A 22,627-nucleotide genomic window follows, 5' to 3' on the forward strand; every position below is an offset into this window, starting at 1 on the left:
TTAGTAAGTTCTCTCTGATGCTCTTACCTTAAGAAAAAATGTGCTTGCTTAGAAAGAGCTGTGTGGTAACTTAACCATGGGCAATCACACTGATTATAGTCTCTGAAAAGACGGCAAAGCAAACCTTCTTAGGCAGTCAGTCTTCTGGAGTAATTCATAGTGTCGGCAGGGAACTGTGCAGCCTGGAAATATTCTGGTCAGGAGGAAGTGAGATGCGTGTCTCCGCCCAGGACAGGTAACAGCTGAGGAACCAGAAGCCTGAAAGTGCATGCCCTTGCTGGGCCACTGATGGACTACAGGGCCAGTTGCCCTGAACTGTGACCTATAAAGTAGTAAAACTTTTATAGCCTACTTGGCTTTCATATCACTTACTCAGGAATCCAAGTACAAGTAAAAATGTTTGGTTAGAAGACATTAATCCCCATGCAGGAAAACAAGTACTGAAACATGGGGTTAAAAATGTGATTCTGTCCACTATGTCCTACAAATCTTAAAAGCAAAGTAGTTTACAAAATTTGATATATGCTTTTTAATTCACAATTGGGTATTACAAAGAGAATCCTAATACAGTCACATTAACAACAAATTTTCACAATGTGTATCATTTTTATAAACGGAGAACTATTTGCCTACCAATACGCCAGGAGCTGCACCCAAATTCCTTCTATCAAAATATGATTAGTTCATTTAGGCTTAAATTTACACAATTAACTTAGCATTTCCTTGTTTGTCAATTTCTACAATGGAAAGTTCTTTCAGGATTTGTAGCCGGGAATTGGTGGCTTTCATATTCATCTTGTTCATCTGTGCAACATTCAATGCTGCTCTGCAAGACAAGAGCAAACTATTCAACAAAGTATTTACTGAAATCTGAAAAGACAGAGCCCAAGTTCTTCTCATAAATAATTTCTCAAAAATGTTGCTCAACATCTTAAGCCAGGTCTACACTAGAAACTTTCCCTGATATAGCAATGTCAGTTAGAAGTATGTATGTATGTATGTATGTATGTATGGAGTGGGGGTAGAAGGTTTGTAATAATTTTGTACGGGCAAAAGCCTTAATGTAGACAGTTATCCCAGTGTAAAAGTATTTTTATAGGTATAGCTTATTTAGCTTGTCAGACTGGAATAAGGCATACTGGCAAAAGTATTTTTAACCAATATAAACGGCAACCACACTAAGAGGTTTTATTGGTATAGCTATACCTGCAAATCTCTTCTAGCATAGACATTTAAGTTTAATGTTGTAGACCTGGCCTAAGTTAAACAATTTATTTCTGTTGAACTTGCTGTTTAATGTTGCTAAAATATGAGTAAAGATAATTGATACTTTAATTTAACCCAACCCTACTCAAAAAAGGAGTATGGGGGCGAGGGGGAAAAGAGGTGTGATGCAGTGTCATCTTGGGACATTTACCCTAACAGAAATCGACAACAGGAGCCTAGATCAATTTTTGAAACCAGTTAACTGCTTGCTGCAATATGACGACTCCAGATTTAGTTGCTGTTTGGTTTCAAAAAAGCCTACATTAAGTTATGATTTATCAGTCACACCAATGAACTATTAAAAATGAAAGGCCTGAAAACCAATAATCATATACTCTTTCAATGCTTACCTGTTCCCATTTAGAACAAAGTAGTTAAATAGTTCCCTGTAAAAGCTGTTCAGGTCCACTAATTTAACAGTACTTCTGATAATCTTTGGTACAGCCATCAACATCTCCTTAGTCACTGGTTTGAACTGTGGTTCTAGCAATTTTAAAATAAAAAATTACTCAAAAATATACACAGATGAAGTTAGGGTTACTTTAATATTTAGAAGTGCTCATGTAATACTGCTTACATAGCATATTAAACTGCTGCAACACCTAATTTATATAAGTTTTGCTCAGCACTGACACTGGAAAACTGGAAGACTGGTGAAAGGCATATCTTCCCATGTACCAACTATAACAGTTACATGAATACTGTTCTGAACATATTGTTGGAAGCAGTCATCCCTGCTGAAAAGTGATATTTATTTACTGGCATGTTCATCATTATGCATATGCAATATCAAACATATAGAATATAACAGGCAGCATCACTTTCCATTTGGTTTTAATCTCAGCAACACAATGCTTGCCAGCAGTAGCTTCAACAGTATCAATTCTTTTTAACCACCAACCCCTCCAGTACATCACAATTTCTACGCAGTAATGTGCAGTTCTCACTATTACAGCTGTAGCATTCAGAGTGATGTGCTGAGCAAAATAGGTAATTTCTTTAATAAATCATGGAAGTGGGAGAATACAATTTTAAAAATACAAAATACAGATAAAATTAAAAAATAAATAAATAAATCAGTGAACATATCTTTCTAGCCTGGCAAGTTCCTGTAGGAACTTCAAAGGAGTCCTGAAGATTATAGTTTTTCCCACTTTAGATACTTCTGGTGGCCAGGCACCAAACAGCCTTCTCCCAGCCAAGAAAAAGTGTTTCTCTCAGAACCCTTAAAGGTTCCCTCCTTTAAATGGTCTTCCCTCCCCTCGGCTTGTGTAACACCTCCAGAGTGCTAAGGCTCTTACTGGCCTGGGGAGAAAGTAGGTATGTATGGAAACCTAATATGGGTCTGTCAATTTGGTATAACAAGACACTACCAATAGATCACTGGGAAAAACCCTGTTATAAAGATTCATGTCCGGACAAAGCAATGATTATTTCCATATTAAGACTAACACTGTCTTTTTAAACTATAAAGACAATTTCAGATTTAGGACCAGTTTCAGTCCTCGCATAACTCCCAATGAAATAAATAGGAGTTGTACCTGAGGTTGAAGTTGGCCCTCAGTTTCTTACATTTAAGTATATACTCTCCAGTGAATGTCAAAAACTAGTTACTAACATCTGTGTTCATTTATTTTATAACTACAGTAAATTAACTGTTTACTTAAAGCACTAAGTTCTACAGACATCTCAGACCAAAAACTTCATGGCCTGATCCTGTTTCCCCCACAAGTGAATGGAAGTTTTGCCATCAGTGGCAGTAGGAGCCTTCATTTCTCAGCTAAAATTATTTGCAAGGCCTTACTTTCAGAAAGCGAAGCAGATTTATCCAACCATTCCTTGGCAATGATTATTATAATTAAGGATAAGAGTTTGTCATGGAGGTCATGGAAGTCAGAGATTCCATGACTTTCAGAGACCTCTGACATTTTCTGCTGCAGTTTCAGCCCTGTGGCAGTGAGGCCAGAGCTTTCAGGGGCCCTGGAGCTTTGAGCTGCCACAGGTGATGGGACCCCAGAGCTGTCAGCTGCCATAGTGGTGAGTACTGGAGCCCCCTTTGCAGCGGAGCTCGGGCTCTCATCCCCCCCAGTGGGGCTTGGGCTTCAGTCATCCCCCATCAGTCCCCCTCCTCCACACCCATTATTTTTAGTAAAAAAAGTCAGGTCACAGGTTTCCATGAGTTTTTGTTTATTGGTTACAACCTGTCTGTGACTTTTACTAAAAATAACTGTGATAAAATCTTAACCTTAATTGTAATTTTAAGATATATTTGAAATATCAAGGTCAATATTTAGGACATCAATATGTATCTTAAGAGTATATTGACATTGTTAGTGTATTTCATTGTGGGCCTATATTATGAAATTTAAGGCTAGCATCCAAAAAACTCCAACTTTTTAATTATCTACACACACGCACAAAATGAAATATACATACACACACTTCATTGTGGGCATATTATATATCTATTAAAAAAAGTTGATTTTTTTTATGCTAACCTTGAATTTCACAATATATAGGTCCACAATGAAATACACTAACAATGTGAATATACTCTTAAGAAACATATCCTAAATATTGAACTTGGTGTGTTTGAATATCTTACAATTAAGGTTATGTGGGTGTGGATCTACCTACCTATCTACACACACACACACCCTCTGCAGAGGGCCATATATATACACTTTTAGCAACCAGAAAAAAAATAAATGTTAATGCTCAGAAAAGGAAGCTGATTTCTGCAAAGCAGTAGAAGGGGGTTGTCAGCACTTACCCTCATCTGGAATAGGAACTGCAGACACTGAACAAAGTGGCTAAAAATAAACAGAATGTGATGTCAAGTTTCATATATACTGTACTACAATTCTGAAGTAGTAGCTGTAGTTTTTAACATAGTTACCAATATAGAAATATGGCTGATTGTTGGCAATTAATTGCCAAGGAACTGATATGGTAGAATTCCTAAGCATTAAGTGAATGCTTCCTGGTGAGTTCCCACACTCGCTACTAGTCAGCATGCAGAAATCCTAGTGCCAAACAGATAAGATAGGTTTGGGAGAGGAGTGGGGGGGAAAATCAGCTGTCAAGTCAGGCCAGCCAGTTCTCCGATCTGGCAGTGGCTGAAAGCACTGCACACACAGCACAAGGAAGGGAAAGAGATGCTCAAGAGCTTTATAAAGCTGTTCTTGCAGGCCAACAGTTCTGATGGGCTCTAGAGGAAGCTGCATCCAGCTTTCCTCAGCCAGAAGAGAGGGTTAACAAAACACAGAGCCTTTAAGATGGGGTGATTTCTCTTCCTCTTTGAAAAACAACAAAAACATGCAATACCCATTTAGGGCCCAATCTTGATTTCCCCGACCTCAATTGGAGCAGGGCTAGGCCTAATTTTGTCTGGGGTATTTGAATACAAATTGTATCTTGACCACTCAAGATAAACAGGGGAAGGGAAAAGATGATGAGTTTTACTTAAACTGTAAACTCATTGGGTTAGGGATGGTCTTTGTTGCTTTTGTACATTGCCTGGCACAATGGGTCCTATTCCATGACTTGGGCTCCCACAGGCACTAAAGTAATACAAATGATATTATTATCATTGTGATTTAATTAGGATTATAATTATGTTAATGATGAAATTAGCAAAAATAGAGTTGAAGCAGAAAGATACTGGAAGACTGTCAAACAGTGGTGATGAAAGGATAGAAAGTGAGGTGGCATTGATAGATAAGCAGTGGAAAAAGGAGAGAGACAGACAAGGTCAAGAAGATACATTATAACAAGTATGATTTAAGTCTAGGTTTTATGTAACAAAGATCCTGACTAAATTTTTGCTGATATTTGTTGTTTAATACCATGAAAAATCTTTGTTATGATTGGTTTTATGGCAGAAATCCTGAGTTTCTGCCTAAAAGTGTTAGACTTCTTTAGTTTCATATTATATTGCAGCAGCATTGTAATGTGGTTAAGTTATTCTTAGCCAGTTTTCAATTTAATATTTAACAGGAAATTATAAATATTGAAAATCAGTCTAGGCATTTGACTGAAGTAATTATGCTCTTCACCCCCACCCCAAAGATTTAGTAGCTATTCTACTAATAGCTGAATGATCTGATAGAGCACTTGTGTCAAGAAACTGATCAACCAGAACAGAATGCTCTTCTGAATTCAAGGTACTGTTCATGTTTGTTTTGCATGCTATATGTGATCTAAAGCGGCATGATTTACCCTCCTCTTGTACTTTAAAATATATGCTACCATATAAATATAAAGATGTCACTGTTTTCTTAGTAAATGGTAAGAGATTAAAGTTGCTTTTCCAAAACAAAATTTTCTTAAACAAAACCATTCCCTGGGGGAGAAGAGGGAGAGGGGCACAACAAAACAAAACATTTGTGCAATAAACTGGAAAAGTAAAAAGTGAAACTATTTCAGGGCATGCTCCTGAAAACTGCTAGTCAAGGGAGCAGTCCTAATTCACACAAATAGTCCCACTGACTTCACAGAGATTACTTGGGAGTAAGGGGCTTGTAGAATCAAGCCATATAAAGCCACAATTACCTCTTCCACTGGTGGATCTGTTCCTTTAACCGTTTTACATGCTAAGCGTTGTGCTGCAGTCTGTTCTTCTTCAGACAGAGGTGAAAGCTAGGGGGAAAAAAAAACTGCTATTTTCACCATTTACGGTGGGATTTTCAGAAGCACTCAGTTTGCTTAAACCTTTTCCCATTTAAAACTATGGTAAACTCCCATTAACTTCAATGGGAGAAGAGTTAAGGCTGAGTGTTTCTGAAAATCCCACCATTAAACTCATGTTCAAACTCCAAATAAAAATCTACTCATAATATTCTAATGTTAGAACTATAGATTAACATCTGAAAAATAAATGTTCCATTTAAAAAAAATTCTAATCCTGCTTTTTAAATTGTTTCATCAGTCTCCGCTATAGTAAGTATAGAGACGGCTACAAACAAATATACAAACTATTGGCTGAAAATTTGTTGCCTAATCCTACTTGGCACAAGTAAGTGGCTCAGGACTTTACCACTTCACCCCAGGACAGAAACCTATAAAATTATTCTCAACATGCTACTTGGCAGCATAACATTGGCACAAATGGAGAGGAAAGGTCATTGTATTTTCTCTTCTGAGCTGTGAAGGAAAGTGCCATTTTTTAAATAATGAGAAAGCATAACTTTATTATATATAATATAAAAGTAGGAGTCACAATGTTTGGTTAGGGACACGGTCAGATTAAGTATAATATTTTGAGAGTGGCAGTGCCATCCAGTCAGTGTACTGAACACAGGGCTGGGACCCAGGAATATTCTAGTTTAACATTCTGTTTGATGTTGGGCTGATCACTTAACTTCTCTGGGTCTAACCTTCCCTGTCTACAAAAGTAACTATAAGAGGTTTTTGAAGGATTAAGTAGTCAGTGTTTGCACAACACTTAGAAACACAAGGAAACTTTTTAAAAATATGATAATGCTTACATAAAGCTTTAAATTTTCTATCATCTGAGATTATTCAAAATTCAAATAATTTTAGAATGTTCACAATTTTATATTTACCTCCACTCACAGTGAAAATACATTGATCATTTTGTTTTCTTTACAGTCAGTTTCACTTTCTACCTGGCAGCTTTCAAGATAATAGAGAACACTTCAAAGATCAGTTTAAAAATTGGGATTTAATTCAGTGTCTGAAACATCAATTTCCATCAAACTATTCAGAGACATGGGGTATGATTCACCATTGTGTTACTTCATCTTGAAATCAATGGAATTCCACCAGAATTATCTTGGATTACCACAATGGTGAATCAGACCTAGGAGTTCAACAATGGGCCCAGTCCCAGAAACCTTAATTAACGTGAGTAGCCCCACTTCAATAGGGCTGCTCAAATGCAAAAGCATTTTTAGGATTGAGTACAATATATTGAGCTGTTACTTCAGTAATGTGATCTCTCAACAGAAAATGTAAGAAGATTTTCCACCCAAAAAAGAAAATCTAACCCCTGTTCCAGTAACATTTTTGTACATACATGTTTAGTCTTGATTTCAAAGCAACTACTCCCATCCATAAGGTTACATGTGTGCATTTACAGGACTGGGGCCCATATTGTAAACTGAAAACATTACCTCAAGATCAGCATGTCGCTGTAGTGCCTGCACCATCTTCATAGTGTTTTCTAGAGTAGCATGAATACAGCTCATAGACTCTCTCTGCTCTATAGAAATTTCTTCCAGCTGCGTACATAACATTTTATAACGTGACTTCACCACTGAGAGTTCCTCTAAGAGAGTCACTGGATTTTCCTACATCAAGGTGAAAAGTACATTTAAACTATCAAGACATTAGAAAGATGATCAATTTGGCTACACAAGACTAAACAGATTAGATGTTCCCAAAGTATATGGCAACTAGAGCTGTTAAAAAGAGAATTGAAAGAGACACTTTATAGTGGAAGCGCTTAACTACAATCAGTAGCACATTACCCATAAAATGACATCTTTATTGTTTTGGAAACCTCTTGCTCCATCTACCCATGCCACGTGATAACTTTTCATAGGCAAACAAATAGTAATAAGCCACTAACTCTCTGGTTCCACAGAAGATACAATAGAATGAAGATACTGTGTTTTTGTGCTTTCTTAACTTTTCCTGAGTTAGAACGTGTAAGCCACCTCTTGTAAAAAAAAATAAATAAATAAAAAAAGTAAAAAAAATCAATATTCTTTTTCACTGCATCTGAACATGTGGGGTGGGTGAGGGAAGATTTACAAAAAATACTATAAATAATGTATTATACCCCCCCTTACCCTTTTTCTTTCTCCCACAAGCCCTGAGTCTAGTCATCATTTGTTGGCTGATCTATTGCTGATCAAGACACACAAGTAGAGGTGTGTCTTGAAGAGGGTGTTGAAGTTGACAGTGCCTGTTAACACTCCAGCTGATTTCTCAAAACACAAGTATGGAGCATTCCATTATACTAAGATGTGGCTATTTTGAAATAAATCTACATCAACTGTCTTGGTATGTTGCAAAAATAGAGTATAAAAACAAAAACATACAAAATGACCAGGAGTTTTTGATATATATCCAATAAAACATGTTTTATGATTAGAGAATTACCCATTTACAGTGAATTTGTGCAAGATACAACAAAATTTACAAATTTAATCTGAAAATAGTACCTCTGCTGATGGATTATCAGGAAGGTTTTTCATTATTTCAAACTCCAATTTGTGTTGAATGTAATCCAGATCAGATTCTGCCTTCTGGAACTAAAACATTGAAGATCAACCACAATATATTAAACAACAAAAATTCGGACAAAAAGCATAGTCATTTAATCACTCTTTCCTGCACTAACAAGCAAAAAAAACCCCAACCCCCACCCCCAGAAATCAAGATGTTTCAGTTTGAAAGACTGATGTACTATAAGCAAGGAGCTGTTCCCCCACTTACTAATGTTTGTGGGTTATTCCAACCTTATATACCGAAGAGTAAACTTGCAAACTCTTGATAGTCAACGTAATTAAAGGTAAGTAGCCTTAAAGCAATTAGCTAGATAAGAACTTGGCAGGCAATGAGAAGTAGTGGCCAAGAAGGTCCTTGAAGAAAAACTTACAGGAGCAGACAGCAGCATTTTCTTGCATTATCTGACAGTTGAGCTCACTGCTCTTCACAGTGCAAGTGTTGCATATTATGCAGTAAGTCCCTGTTGCCAGTATGCAGTTTCGACAAAGGAAAATAGTGATCCAGAATTGAGAGGGTAAATTAAAAAACTTTTATATCAGTCAAACCAGGGTAACATTCTAGGACCTGTCATAAGGACACGCATTCATCTGTGGCAATCTCTCTTTGGGTGCACTCTACTACATGTATAATACACCATGTAGCATGCTGTACCATTTAGAACAGGGGTTCTCAAACTGGGGGTCGTGAGGTAATTACATGGGGGGGGTCAGCCTCCACCCCAAACCCCGCTTTGCCGCCAGCATTTATAATGGTGTTAAATATATTTTTTTTAAAAAGTGTTTTTAATTGGGGGGGGGGGGGGGGGGGGGGAGGAAGAGTCACACTCAGAGGCTTGCTATGTGAAAGGGGTCACCAGTACAAAACTTTGAGAATCACTGATTTAGAACACATTGATTTAGAACTATAAACAAGCTCAAAACAGGTGATCCCAAACAGGCAGGAACGTTTCGTTATTCATCTATATCTATCAATAATACGTCTTCGGTTTTATTGTAATGCATGGAATTTAGAGCTAACTGAAAGGCTTTGCATTAAAAGAACTGAAAGCAGGGAAAGAACATCTCATAGTATTTGATCAACAAGAATACAGAGATCATCCTACTTATATCTTTCTGTTTACAAAGCCAGAGAACAGAATTTCCTTTCAGTTGCTCCTGATTAAGAAAATATGAAATCAGGAATGGTTAGATTTGTATTTAGTTTTGTTCAAAGTAGATTTTGAGAGTCCTGATTACAGCTGATATAGGACGTTATTCCAACCTGTTTGAGGACTCTGGAATATATCAATCAATCAATCAACAAACAAACCAGAAGGTGGTTTGACAATCACCTTGTCTGGAAGAAACTGCACGTAAAACCCTTTGATAAAGAGGGCTACCATATTAATATAACCCTCTTGGCAGACGCAATGGCCAGTGGGAAAGATTTGAGATTAAGAAAATATGGCAGTTTTTCCACTACAGGTTTAAAACATTCCTTTGTCAGAAATACCCCATTTAGGCTCCATTATATGACCTTAGATTTCTGAAAGGGGACTCCTCAGAAAATGCAAAATGGATACAAGACATAAGGATTCAAAAGAAAATAGAAGGAACTGGGTGCACTGTACTTTATGCAGACCATTTGGGGTGAAATCCTGACACTACTGACTCAAAGGAGTTTTGCCATTAACTTCAATGGGGCCAGGATAACACTCTTGGACTTTCAAAAAATTCAGGCTCAGCTCTTATGAAAGACTTCTTACTGAATAATTCTCATAACACACTTCTGAGATCAGTGGATGTGGGCTGAATACCCAGAAGCAGTGACCAGAGTTCCGGATACTGAAACAAATGGTATATATATACACACACACACACACGCAGGTATTCAGTCATACACTAGGCCTACCATAGTTTATTGTTGACTTTGTTTTTCTGATACAATAGGTTTTGAAGGATCTAAGGAGGATTTTTCTCTTAGAGAACTTACTTTATCTGATATCATAACTACTATCAAAGGAAAGAAGTTATCTTCCAAACAATGTCAGAGAAAATAGTTTTCAATTCTGACTGAAGTCATTGAGATGTTGGTGTTTATTCCAGGAATTTAAAATTAAAATACAGTGAATGTTCATGGGTTGGTAACTTCTCCCACAATAGTATTGTTTGTAAAAGCACACTTCCCTAGTTTCTTAGATTATTTTGGTGAAGTTAGAGGTTTAGATGTTATGACAGAACAAGGGCTTTCTATACTCTTCTAAAAATTGATATTTAATAATGAAATATGAAAGTAAGGCTGTTATTCCCTATCGCTTCCACTGAACCTTTCAAAGCTCCAAGAATTTCTTATAACTAAAAACTCATTGCAATTCTCCCATTAATTCAAGGAAACTGTTAGAAATTTCAGGTGAAGTTAATACTTTAACTGTTTGCATTATGTACTGACAAAATGCATTGTAAACTTCTTTTGATTCTTGAAACACATTTTGTATGTTATTGTCAGTTCAACAGCCTTTGTGGTGTTAGCATTCATTATATGTAGACAGCAATCACAAGAGCTTTTCTGCAACCTTTCTATTCTTTAAAGGAAATATAATGTACGAAGTGATCCACCTTTGACTGGCATCTTATTATGCAGAGCTTTCTTTGAATGACTGAATGGTATGACAAATTTAATAAATATTTTAAGTGTATAAAGGATAGGTTTTCATAGCGATGACTTATTTCATAGACTTATGCACAGTTCCCACAGATATTAGTGAAACTTGACAGCAGCTAAGTCCCCACATCTAGCTTGAAATGTTACCATATATTGTCTACAATTTAAAATGAGTCCAAATATTGTAGAAAAAGAAAATGACAATCAAAATATTGTATTAGTAGAAATAGGCAGGTAACACATCCAACACCTGATGCTTGGATAATTGTGTTGCCACAGTGAGTAACCACACTAGAAAAATTTTCTAGGCTACCATCAGATACCCTGATGAGTTAGAAACATTCTATTCAAGTAGAATCCCCACTTCTCCTTATTCTCCCTTACTCCCTTTGTCTAACCCACTCCACACACCTACTCTTTCCTTCCTCCCGCTCTTGTCTTTGTACGGTCTTTCACCATTGCCTGCATTGCCCACTGTGTGGAACCATCAATTTCTTACTACACCAAACACACACACACCTCCCTACCTTTTCTTAATTCACATCTCAAGGTGAAGTTCTTCTGTGGAGCTTTTAAATTATAATCTAAAGTGTGAAATTATTTCAAAAAAGCAAAGAAAACATCTTTCAAAAACTGGACCTTGCCTGATCCATTCATGTATTAGGCACCTGAGTTTTATTGTGTTATGTAAATGGAAAACCCTTTGTGAGAGACACTGTCTTCTACGCATGATACAGCCTGTTATTTGCACTTGTAAATTTGACATTTTTAAAGAAGTGATATTTTAATATTAAATGTGTATGGGACAGAAATGCCACAAGAGAACTAGCACATCCATACCTAGGGCTTGTCTACACTTACAGTGCTGCAGCAGCACAGCTGTGTCACAGTTGCACTTAGTGAAGACACTATCTACGCCAATGGGAGAGTTTCTCTACCTCCTTGAGAGGGGGTAGCAATGTTGACAGGAGTAGCCCTCCCGTTGATGTAACATGGTCTACACCAGGGGTTAGGTCGGTAAAACTACGTCACTCAGGAGTAAGATTTTCCGCACCCCCGAGCGACGTAGTTTATACCATCAAAAATTTGTAGTGTAGACCAGGACTTAATAACGTAACTGTATTTAAGAGTCAGTCACTGCTGCTGCAATTTTAAATCTGCTCTTACATGAGTTTGTTATTAGGACATTAAGGGCTGAATCCAGCTCTTCTATTACACTTTTTTTTTGGAAGGATTGTTATTTGAGTAAGCCAATACAAGAAGTATTTCATACAACAACATTGCTAGTTTTTATCATTTGCTTATAGAGTAAATATTTGGTATCTGACATTCAAATGTAAGACTTTACTAATGAAAAAAAATACTCTCCCCCCCCCGACCTTTCTAGTTAAAGGTGTTAAATCTTCTCCATCAATTTCTACAGCTCTCTCAGCCTGATCACTGTCCTTTCTCAATATAAAAAAAACTCTATTAGCAATAATGTGTAAACACAGCTGTGAGTAGAGACTATCAATGACAGTTCAGGATCTGGTTATATCCACAGATATTTTATTTAAGAATGTGTCCTCTTGTTTGATCAAAATACTCACAACAAATTTAATTGTTCCCTGATAAATCAGGCAGATAAGTGGACAATCAAACTGATGACATCACCAACACGTTTCACTCAATTCTTTTCTTGGGATAAATGAGTCACTAGGGAACTGGATAATTGCCCTGTGAAATAGGGGATAAGATTATTGCTTAATTAACTTTCATCTGCCATTTTAATGTCTATTAGGGATTTCTGGTTTATAGAAAGGCAGTGTGCCCAGTTCACAAAACTAACACTGAATTTCTTCATGTAATCATTTGAAATTATAGTTGAGAGAGGGACTGTGTTGAACATAAGCTAAATATTTACAGAATTAATTTAACTCAAAGTGGTTTTCACTGTTTCAACTGACTTCTCACTCTCTATAGCAATAATTACAGTTTAAGTTAAACTGTTTGAAATGACCAAAAAGAATTGTGATGCACTACTACAACTTAACTTCCTAAATATGGGCCTGATCCAAAACCCATTGAAGTCAATGGAAGTTAAGTATATCCAATTGTCTTCTCTTGTTAGAAGATTGCGTCACACAAAATAATGGAAATCACAAGATCTTTGCCCATTAAGACTTATGTCTATCTACACACACACACAATGTCTTGAAAATTAGAAATCTTTTAATAATACTCTTCTTAAATAGTTTAAAACTAAACAAATCATAATGCGTGACAAAGCTTCTCCATCTATCTCAGATTTATGTCACTATAAAAAAAGCCATTTTAACTTCTCTCTTCTGATTTACATCCATCAGACCCTTTTGGTGAATGATGCAGACTTGCAATGCAGAATTAGCCACCATGTGTAATAATACATAAGAACCACTCTCTCCTTTTGAGGCACCTCCTTTCCCCCGCACTCATTTATCCAAACATTTGCTGCTATTTAACATTTATCTTTATTTAGCTAATATTATTCCAGAAAGGACTATAGTATTGTACACATCACATGGAATATTATGATCTGTACCCATCAGGCTCAAATGTTTTCAAGGTCCTTTTCTACAAAAAGAATCAAAATTAATATTAAATATTTTCTAACCACCCAGCAACAGTAAGTGGGGGAAGACCATGGTGCGTGATCAGAGATCACTTAAGTTATTAAACTGTTTTGGGATTACTTTAATAAGAGAATCAAAAAAGTCTGATATTTAAAACTCAATCACCAATAGAAAAAATCCTCATTATTAGATTTACTATTAAACTTATTTTAAAAGAAAATAGAACAGCCAATAAACAAAAATATTAGAGGCTCAAGAAACACTAGAAGTTATGTATTCAAATTAACTTTCTTGAAGTTTCTTGAAAGGTTCCTTTTGCTCCATAAGGGAGATTCTGAGAAGACACAAAAATAAAACACTGAAACAATTCTATGAACCCATAACTTCACACCAACCTCCTCAAAATACAGTTTTCAATTTCAAAGTACACAAATAAATTGCTATGTAGCATACAAGTGCTGAACCTATCTGACAGCCACATCCTAAATTGATATAATGAGAAGGTGCTGGTTTGTACTAAGAAGAAACTTTAAAAAAAATATTCCAGTCTAACAATAAAACACCTGCTAAATATTTCAAAATATTAATGGGGGAAAAAAACCACAAGATTAAATTTTAAAAACCCACAATTTATTCTCCTGAGCAGAGTCAATTTTTAAAAAGTCAAATATATACAAATGGTAGGTCTAGGACAAAACTCACAAGAATCATAATACTTAGCTCTTGTTTCCATAACAAATATTAAAATTCATATTGATAGTAAAATACACCAGCTGATTAAACTGTAATGCATTTTAATTTTAAGTTACTTAAATAAAGAAAAACATGAAACAAATGTTCAAAGATAACACCTATTTTGTAACACACAGAACCGACTGAACTTTGATATTAGTTTTTCCAGTTGCTTCAACAAGCCAATACAGTTACATTATAATAATATTAGAACCTAGATTATTTGCACTTGCATTCCTTGTCACTATTTTTGCAATATTAAATTATAGTTCAAATTTCAAAAGGTATTTCCTTATTGATGTTGTCCTGTGTTTCTAAAAGAACTCAAAGTTAACATAACTCACATTATTTCTTTACAGCTTTAAAAATTCCACTAAGGACAATGATATCTTTACAGTGATATCCTTTAATTACAAATTAGCAACAAAGAGATTGTGTAATCAGGAATTTATGTGCATGTAACCCTGAAAACACAGATTATAGAAACATTAAATCATGAATAATATAGACTCATTTGTCATTTACAGTCAGTACTTTGGGTTTCTTAAATTGAACAAATGAAGATGACAGGAAAAATACAAACAAACACAGTGAATGGCTTTACTATCAGTAGATGCTGAAGTATTTTTGGTATGTGCTTTCAAAAGACTCCCATCAACATTAACGGGCTTTGGAGCGGGCGCCCCTAGCCCCCCCGCTCTCCTGCTGGTAATAGCTTATCTTAAGTGATCACTCTCCTTACAATGTGTATGATAACACCAATTTTTTCATGTTGTGTGTGTATATAAATCTCCTCACTGTATTTTCCACTGAATGCATCCAATGAAGTGAGCTGTAGCTCACGAAAGCTTATGCTCAAATAAATTGGTTAGTCTCTAAGGTGCCACAAGTACTCCTTTTCTTTTTGCGAAAACTTTTACTCCCTTCAACTGATTACGGTGACCAGATGTCCCGTTTTAAAAGGGACAGTCCTGTTTTGGGGGGCTTTTTCTTATATAGGCGCCTATTACCCCTCACCCCCTGTCCCGTTTTTTCACAGTTGCTATCTGGTAACCCCACAACTGATACTTCTTTTGGCAAACTTTAGCACAGTAGTTAAAACACAGGACAGATGTGGAAGAGTTTAACTAAGAAGTCCTCCAATTTTAGGAAGAAGAAGAAAATGCTTCTTTAACCTACTAATCCAATAATTTACCATTTGACTTTGACAAAACTGCTCCTGAGGTCCAATCCTAAAAGTTACATTAATCATAAAGATATACAGTAAACTACTTCTTAATTACACTCTTTATTGTTTAAAAACCTTCATAAGGATTTAAAAAAAAATCTGTCCTGGTAATTGTGTCATCCTCTGTGGGAGAAAGTTTATATTCTTTGTTTCTAATGACAGCCCATCAAAATAGTGTGTTTTTTGTTTATAACTTTGTTGTTTGTTTATAACTTCTTTATCTGCAGCTACATAATCTCAGAATGAAGACATCAGGAATATGGATTACTGTGACTGATGTCAAAAAGCATCTAGGAAGACTTAGTTTCCAAGATAATACAGTTTAAATATGTTTGAAGTAAGGAATAGATTACAATTATTCGTTCCTTTATAAAGTACGAAGCACAGCTCATAAGAATATAAAGCATGTTAAGCAAGGCAGAATCTGAGATTTATAGACTGATAGTCAACCATTAACTGCAGGTTACTTCTATAATTGAGGACATTTAATTTTGATGTGACTATTGCTTGTCTATCATGTAACTAATATTTTAAGATTTGCCGTTAATGAAAATAATATAATTAAATATCACAGCTTGTTTTGTAGAAATATACCTACACACATTTAAGAAATTATGCCCATTATAAAAAAAACTTCCCAGAACTGCTTAGATGCATCTGAGATACACCCCCCTTCTGCCACTTGTTTCTTATTTTGTGAAAATGTAATAAGTGTCTGTTTCAGCAAATGCATCTCTTTTAAACTTTTACAGTGATTTGATCTTTAATCCCCATTCAAGTTTTTTTTTTTTTAATCTACAGATACACCATTTTCTAAATCTAAGAATAGTAAAATACAATTTAAGTTCAGTGCTAAAAATCTCACCATATTGTTATAGATTTGGAACCTTTGCACAATGAATATTTTACAACAATGAGAAAATGTAAATTTATTAAATGCAGATTTACTCACAGGCTTTGAAGACACTGTTAGAAGCTGTAGAGCAAGAATCAAGGTATTGCGGGGTAGTCTGCTTTCAGATGCTTTGACAATACTATTGCACTGCTAGCTGTAAAGTACAGTAGTGCAATAAAGTCAGAGCATTCGTTAGCAGCAAGACGTAGGAAAGGTAAGAATAACCTATGTCAGCTATATTTTGAACAGAAGTAATGTTTCTATTTCGTAGGTTGACACTTTTTGAAACAAGGGAAACCAGAATCCTGAACATTTAGTCAACACCATCTATATATATGCTTTAAGTAAAAATAAGCTGATATCAGATGCTGGCGTCTTGTGGGTTATGGAAATCAGGCTAAGGTTAATGCTCATCAGGCCTACTAGACACATGCAAGGACATGGAAATTGTTAACACATTTTGGAATGTCTGGATTCTCTTGACCAAGAGAAAATGATTAAAAAAAAAAAAAACACCAAAAATCTGTTGTGAATTCAGTTAAGAACATTTTGCTGCTGCTGCTCTTGCCTGACAATCACATTTCCAAATATATCTCTTTCATGTGTGTTATACAGCTGAACAGAATAATGAGATGCCATAGGTTCTCCAGCTGTGGTCCATGGACTACTGGTAATCCAGGGATCACTTTCTGGCCACATGAAATTTGTTGTTCTTATTTCCAGCTGCTAAATTACCTTAAGTTTATTTTAACAATTAGTTTTCTAATATTTTTCTAGCAAATGCTGTGGTTACCACAGCAATGATACATGGTCACAAATAGGAGCAGGGGCAACACGATTGTGAATTAGGGGAGAGGTGTCTAAAAGACAGTTTCTTTATTAAAATCTGGTCTGCAATATGAGAACCTCTAGGGCTAGATAATTCCAATGGCCATCTCCACCTGTACATTCTAAGATTGTTTACAGCAAGACTCAGACAAATGGAGGAACTGAATGAAGGTGTATTAAATCACCATGGCTGCAACCTGAGCCAGCTCCACACCTATGACATCATCTACATTGTTTTCCTAGGGAAACCAGTACAATGTTCCCTTCCTTGCATGTGGAACATATTTCTTGGGCCATGATCCTAGTTTTGATAAAGACAGCATGTGTGAAAAATGTGTAAGTGGCAATCCTACTTTATGATTATTGTAGCATAGTCTTCCAGTCTGACTAAACACAAGTACTCTGACCCTTAAATTGTGATTCCATAAAAAAAAAAAAATTACTAACGTGGACAGTATCACTGGCCAATGCCCTTTTAACATTGCACTGCTTTTTGTGCATGATCACTAGTAGTACAACATAAAAAGGGCACTGGACAGACACCACTCACCAGGAAGTAAAAGGTAGGTCCAACATACTAAAAAATACAATGAAATAAATGGAACAAGAGTGCTCTCAAACAAGCATTTTAAGTTTAATGTAGCAATTGTGTTTTTACAGTAAGGAACACTGAAATGTTGCATACTTGAATGTATTTTCCTCAGACCTTTATGCTACCTCCAATGTTTGAAGGTCTGACTTAAAAGTAAATAATACTTACTATAGAACAACCATTTCTTTAATCATAATGCACCACCATATATTGTGCAGTACTCTCATTAGAGCCTGATCCAATGCCCACTGAAGTTCGTAGAAAGACTCCCATTGATACCAATGGGCATTGGATCAGAGCCTCGGCTTGGGTGCATATCTCCTTCCGAATGCAACAAGTCTTAAAAAAGCAAAACAAAAAAAAACTAACTTAGGTTTATGCTCTTTTTACATAATGAATTTTACCACATTATGGATCCTCTGATTCACTCTTTTCTTATTGTAATTTGGTCATTTGTCTTTCAAATGTATGCAGACTCGCTTTTAAGCCACATGGCTATTCAATATTATCATTCACATTCCTATTAATAAAATTAGTTTTTTAAATTTTCCTACAAAACAACTATAGTCTATCCTTGGTTCCTCTAGAGACTAAAAGCTTTTCATGAAGTACATACTGAAACTGGGGAAGTTAGAAGTACTATTTTAATCACACGTCTATGGAAAGAGCTAATGACTTCATAGAAAATACAGGAAGAACAAACAAGCCAAAAGGATAAACAAGACGCACAAAACTGCAATACCAGGGACAGTTACCAAGACACAAATTCCCATTAATTTTAATAATTTAATGCTTTCAGAGAGAGATAAGACACAAACACACACTCTTTTGAAAAGCTGGTTAAGCTTGCGTGCAAGAAATTAAAACAAAGTAAAACGGTACAACTTTGTGTAACATCTCGTGTAAAAAAAAAAAAAAGAGAGAAAGAGAGAATATACAACTAAATATTCAAGATGGCTCTGCATTGTGTCACTCATGGTCCTTCCTAATGGCAGAAGGCAGCTGGACATGTCTGCCCTTGGAACAAGTCAACAGTACCCCTAAAATCAAACAAAAGAATGTAAGATGGCCCTTGCCAATATAGGAGAAAATGAATAAACTATAGTAAAACACTGGTAGCATAAGGTAGTAGTGACAGAGTGCAAATTTTGTATTATATAAATAAATGATTTGGTCCAAACCAATCCTAATGCAAAAATCAAGACGTCTACTTGGAAAGTAGGTCATAAAAACATTGGTTGATATCCTGGCTCCAATTAAGTCAATGGCAAGACTCTAATTGACTTTAAAGGGGCTTTGATATCACTCACTATTCCTGAACAGTAATTTGCTTGATTATTTTTGTTGCAATTATTTTTGTGTCCTGAAGCAAAAATCATGACCCATCTGATTCTACAAAGTGTGGCTAAAATGTGAGTATTTGAAATAGTGACACAAAATTTGACATTCAGGATACTGATAATTTCTAGGCAGTTTTTCACAAGAAAAATAGTCTTAAAGAAGTAAATTTAAAAATAGGACAAGGTTAAAAAGAAAAAAAGCAATAGAAGAGACAGGTAGATTTCAAAACAAATTGACTGTATGGACATTACTACAAGTTCTACATTTAAAATCAAAATTGATCTTCTGAGATTTGAGAAGAATTTAAACATCATTCAAGTCAAACACAGTATAGTATTACCACTCCAAACATTATTTGAGTATGATGACACCACTTTAGTAGATACTGGATATGGGACGCTATAAAGGTATAATTTACCAGATTCCAAAGTATGGCTTGGGATTTAAAAAACAAAAAACAAACAAACAAACCCACACAAAACAGCTTAACACAAAGCATGCATCTTTCAAATATACTGTGAAATTCAGATTTACATAGTGTACATATTTAATGCCATGACCTTTTAACTCTGGAGCATTAGATTCAGATATTTTCTAATAATGTGATACAAATAATGTTATTTTTTTCCAAATTGTAATCTAGTGTTCTCATAAAACCACTACATATGTTACAGTGCTACTCAGAAGAGCCATTGGACTGGAATAAGGAAGGTAATGCAGGTCACTCAATGAGATGACAGAGGCACATTAGAAGAACAAGCTTAGAAGGCATTCAGCCAAAAGTACAAGTTGTTTATTTTCAGACAACAAATGCTTCATTTGCTCATTGCTGTTAACGTATTAAAGAAATAATTACATTGGAAGTGGAAGTTCAAAAACATGAATGGGAGGGACAGTTAGGTAACTGAAAAAAGTTATTAAATGAAATAGAAGGGGCTAGGAAGTGCTTTAATTTGGTGGTTATGAAAGTGAAGGTCTTAAAAGCACAGACTAGATTCAAGGATAGCGTGGACATAAAACATGAACACTTTCCCACAAAGCTCTGCCATTTTACCTCCTAGTTCTGAGTTTCTCTTGAGAAGCTTGTTATAGTGATTTTAAAATGTATAAATAAGGACCAGGAGAACACCAAACTCATTTTCACTTTCCACCTAATTAAAGTTTCAATCCCATGTTTCCATATATTAAAAACCAGAGTACTAACCTACTGCAATAGCTAACTCCCTGTATTCAATAACCTAGTGTGTTCTCTGTGAGGCTATTGATGGTCTATTAGATGGGTTACCAAAACTAGTAGCATTATTGAGATAATTTGCTGCAAATACCACAAGGAAACAATATAGAGATATTTTGCAGAATCACATTTTAGTGTGTGTAATTCTCATATAAAAGCCTACAAAATCTATGTTTATGGCACAATGTAAGAATTAATATTCATAATAAATTAGAATGCACAGACCATTCCCAAACATATCCAAGCATGTTAAACAAAATTATAAACAGACAAATATGTGCCTATAATAATCCCAATAAATACTGAAATAAATTAACATACGAACTCCAGAAACAAAAAAAGTAGGTTAACACGAACTACTTCCTGAAGGATGCCACAGAAGGACTCTGGTGCATATGAAGGGGGAATCCTTTCTCAGTCCTAATTGCACTATGAAAGTGATGTGTGTTAAAGCACAGCTATTTAACATGACTGGAGGTAAGAAAAAAGGAAACTACTTACACAGCATGACTTGGTCCTGCCTGAGGGGGACTCGATCAAACAGTGCTAAAATTAAGTTAAGAGACCTATGGCCTGGAAGGGCTGAAGTGAGCATCTTCCTTCCCCCACTAAGCGGGGCACACAATACCAGTCTAAGCAAGGAGCCTGACTTTTTGCCACACTAAAACGGCCCATGAAAGATCTCCATCAGCATGGTCAGTGGCGAATAGGCGAGCCAACAGGAGCTCTGCCTCCACAAGATTTTGGGGAAACAGAATGTCCCACACAAGTTTTGACCACTCATCCTTCAAAGTAAGTGGAAGCAGACCAGCCCAAGTGAGCTCTTCCCACCCTCAACCAGACGAGAGCATGGATCAGCTTCAGCACAGCTCTGCCCTCCTTCCCCCATACAAGAGGGGCCCTGTATGAGGGAAGAAGTGGCCTTGATGAGCTCTGCTCCAGTTTCCTCCCCATCCCACCGCCAGATAAAGAGAAGAATGGATCAGTTCTGGGGAGCTCTGCTCCATCACCACCCCACTGGGATGAGAGGCAAATGGGACCACCCAGAAAACTTCTATGCCCACCCCACTGCCTCCAAGGAGGGAGAAAAATGGACGGGCCCAAATGAACTCTTTCTGCTCCTCCACACCCACCTCCGCATGATGGAACAGCCCAGAGTAGCCAAGCTCAGCTCCACATGTACTGGGCTGGAATTTCCATGCCCTCTCCCTCCCTAGAGAATGGGCCAGTCCAGGCAACCTCTACTCTACACTCCCCAGCCAAAGAGGAAAATGGACCAGTCCACGCCACCTCTGACTCCCCAGCCTGAGAGGAAAATGGACCGACCCAGGCGAGCGCCCCCCACCCCCCCAGACGGGGAGAGGTGAATGGAGCGGCCCGCCAAGATCTACCTATTCCCCTCCCCAGGGCGAGGACAAAATGAACAGACCCAGACGAATCTGTCCTTCCCCCTGCCCCTCGAAAGAAGAATGGACCGGCCCGCCAGGAGGGAGGAACAGTCCTGTGCCTCCCGCTCCAATCCCCAGCTGCCCCCACGAGTCTGGATAGGGACGATCCCCTTGACCCCCCTAGCCCACAGCTTGCTCCAGCGCCCGCTTACCTCCAGCCTCGCCCCCACAACCTCTCACGCGCCGGCCCCGCTCTCGGCCTGGCCCCCGCCCCGTGAACTCACCATGGTCTCAAGCCTGGTAACCGCCGTCTCCATGTTGAATAGTTGACATTCCTCAGGCAGCGGCGGAGATATAGCCACCCCCTCTTTCTCAGGATGGGAAAGCCGGGAGTCGTCATTGGGCAGCTGTCACTCACTGCTTAATTGTGATTGGCCCGCTGCTGACACAGACCCTCGCCCATTGGGCGGGGAAGGACGTAAACCCTGCTTATGACACGGATGCGGCCGTTGGTTGGAAGAAAAACTGCACCATGTGATTGGTTAGGAAAGGAGAGCCGCGAATTATGACTGGCTGAGAGTGGACTCCAATTGTGATTGGCTGAGATTGGAGCTATACTAATAATTATGGAT

General features: G+C 37.0%; 1 protein-coding gene across 2 annotated transcripts; it reads right to left on the minus strand.

Moving 5' to 3' along the window:
• Nucleotides 1–514: 514 nt before the first annotated feature.
• Nucleotides 515–22,454, minus strand: SKA2 (spindle and kinetochore associated complex subunit 2). Of its 2 annotated transcripts, none has more exons than XM_027820148.3 (7): nt 22,280–22,454; nt 8,460–8,549; nt 7,404–7,580; nt 5,821–5,907; nt 4,040–4,079; nt 1,617–1,749; nt 515–826 (listed from the first exon to the last, which is right to left on the minus strand). In XM_027820148.3, exons 1-7 carry the CDS (start codon nt 22,310–22,312, stop codon nt 700–702), a joined length of 687 nt encoding a protein of 228 aa, XP_027675949.2. In that variant the 5' UTR covers nt 22,313–22,454; the 3' UTR covers nt 515–699. The 2 variants fall into 2 exon arrangements, with proteins under 2 accessions (XP_027675949.2, XP_043387263.1); XM_043531328.1 differs by lacking the exon at nt 22,280–22,454 and adding an exon at nt 8,897–9,258.
• Nucleotides 22,455–22,627: the final 173 nt, after the last annotated feature.

This window comes from Chelonia mydas, chromosome 17, assembly GCF_015237465.2.
Source record: "Chelonia mydas isolate rCheMyd1 chromosome 17, rCheMyd1.pri.v2, whole genome shotgun sequence".
Lineage (NCBI taxonomy): Eukaryota > Metazoa > Chordata > Testudines > Cheloniidae > Chelonia > Chelonia mydas.

Coding starts and splice junctions, on each gene's coding strand:
- SKA2 (XM_027820148.3), bottom strand. CDS start 22,312: ATGGAGACGGCGGTTACCAGGCTTGAGACCATG. Junction 7,581..8,459: donor CTGATAATCCATCAGCAGAG/GTACTATTTTCA, acceptor ACCTTGATGTAG/GAAAATCCAGTGACTCTCTT. Junction 1,750..4,039: donor AGTTCCTATTCCAGATGAGG/GTAAGTGCTGAC, acceptor TAAAATTGCTAG/AACCACAGTTCAAACCAGTG.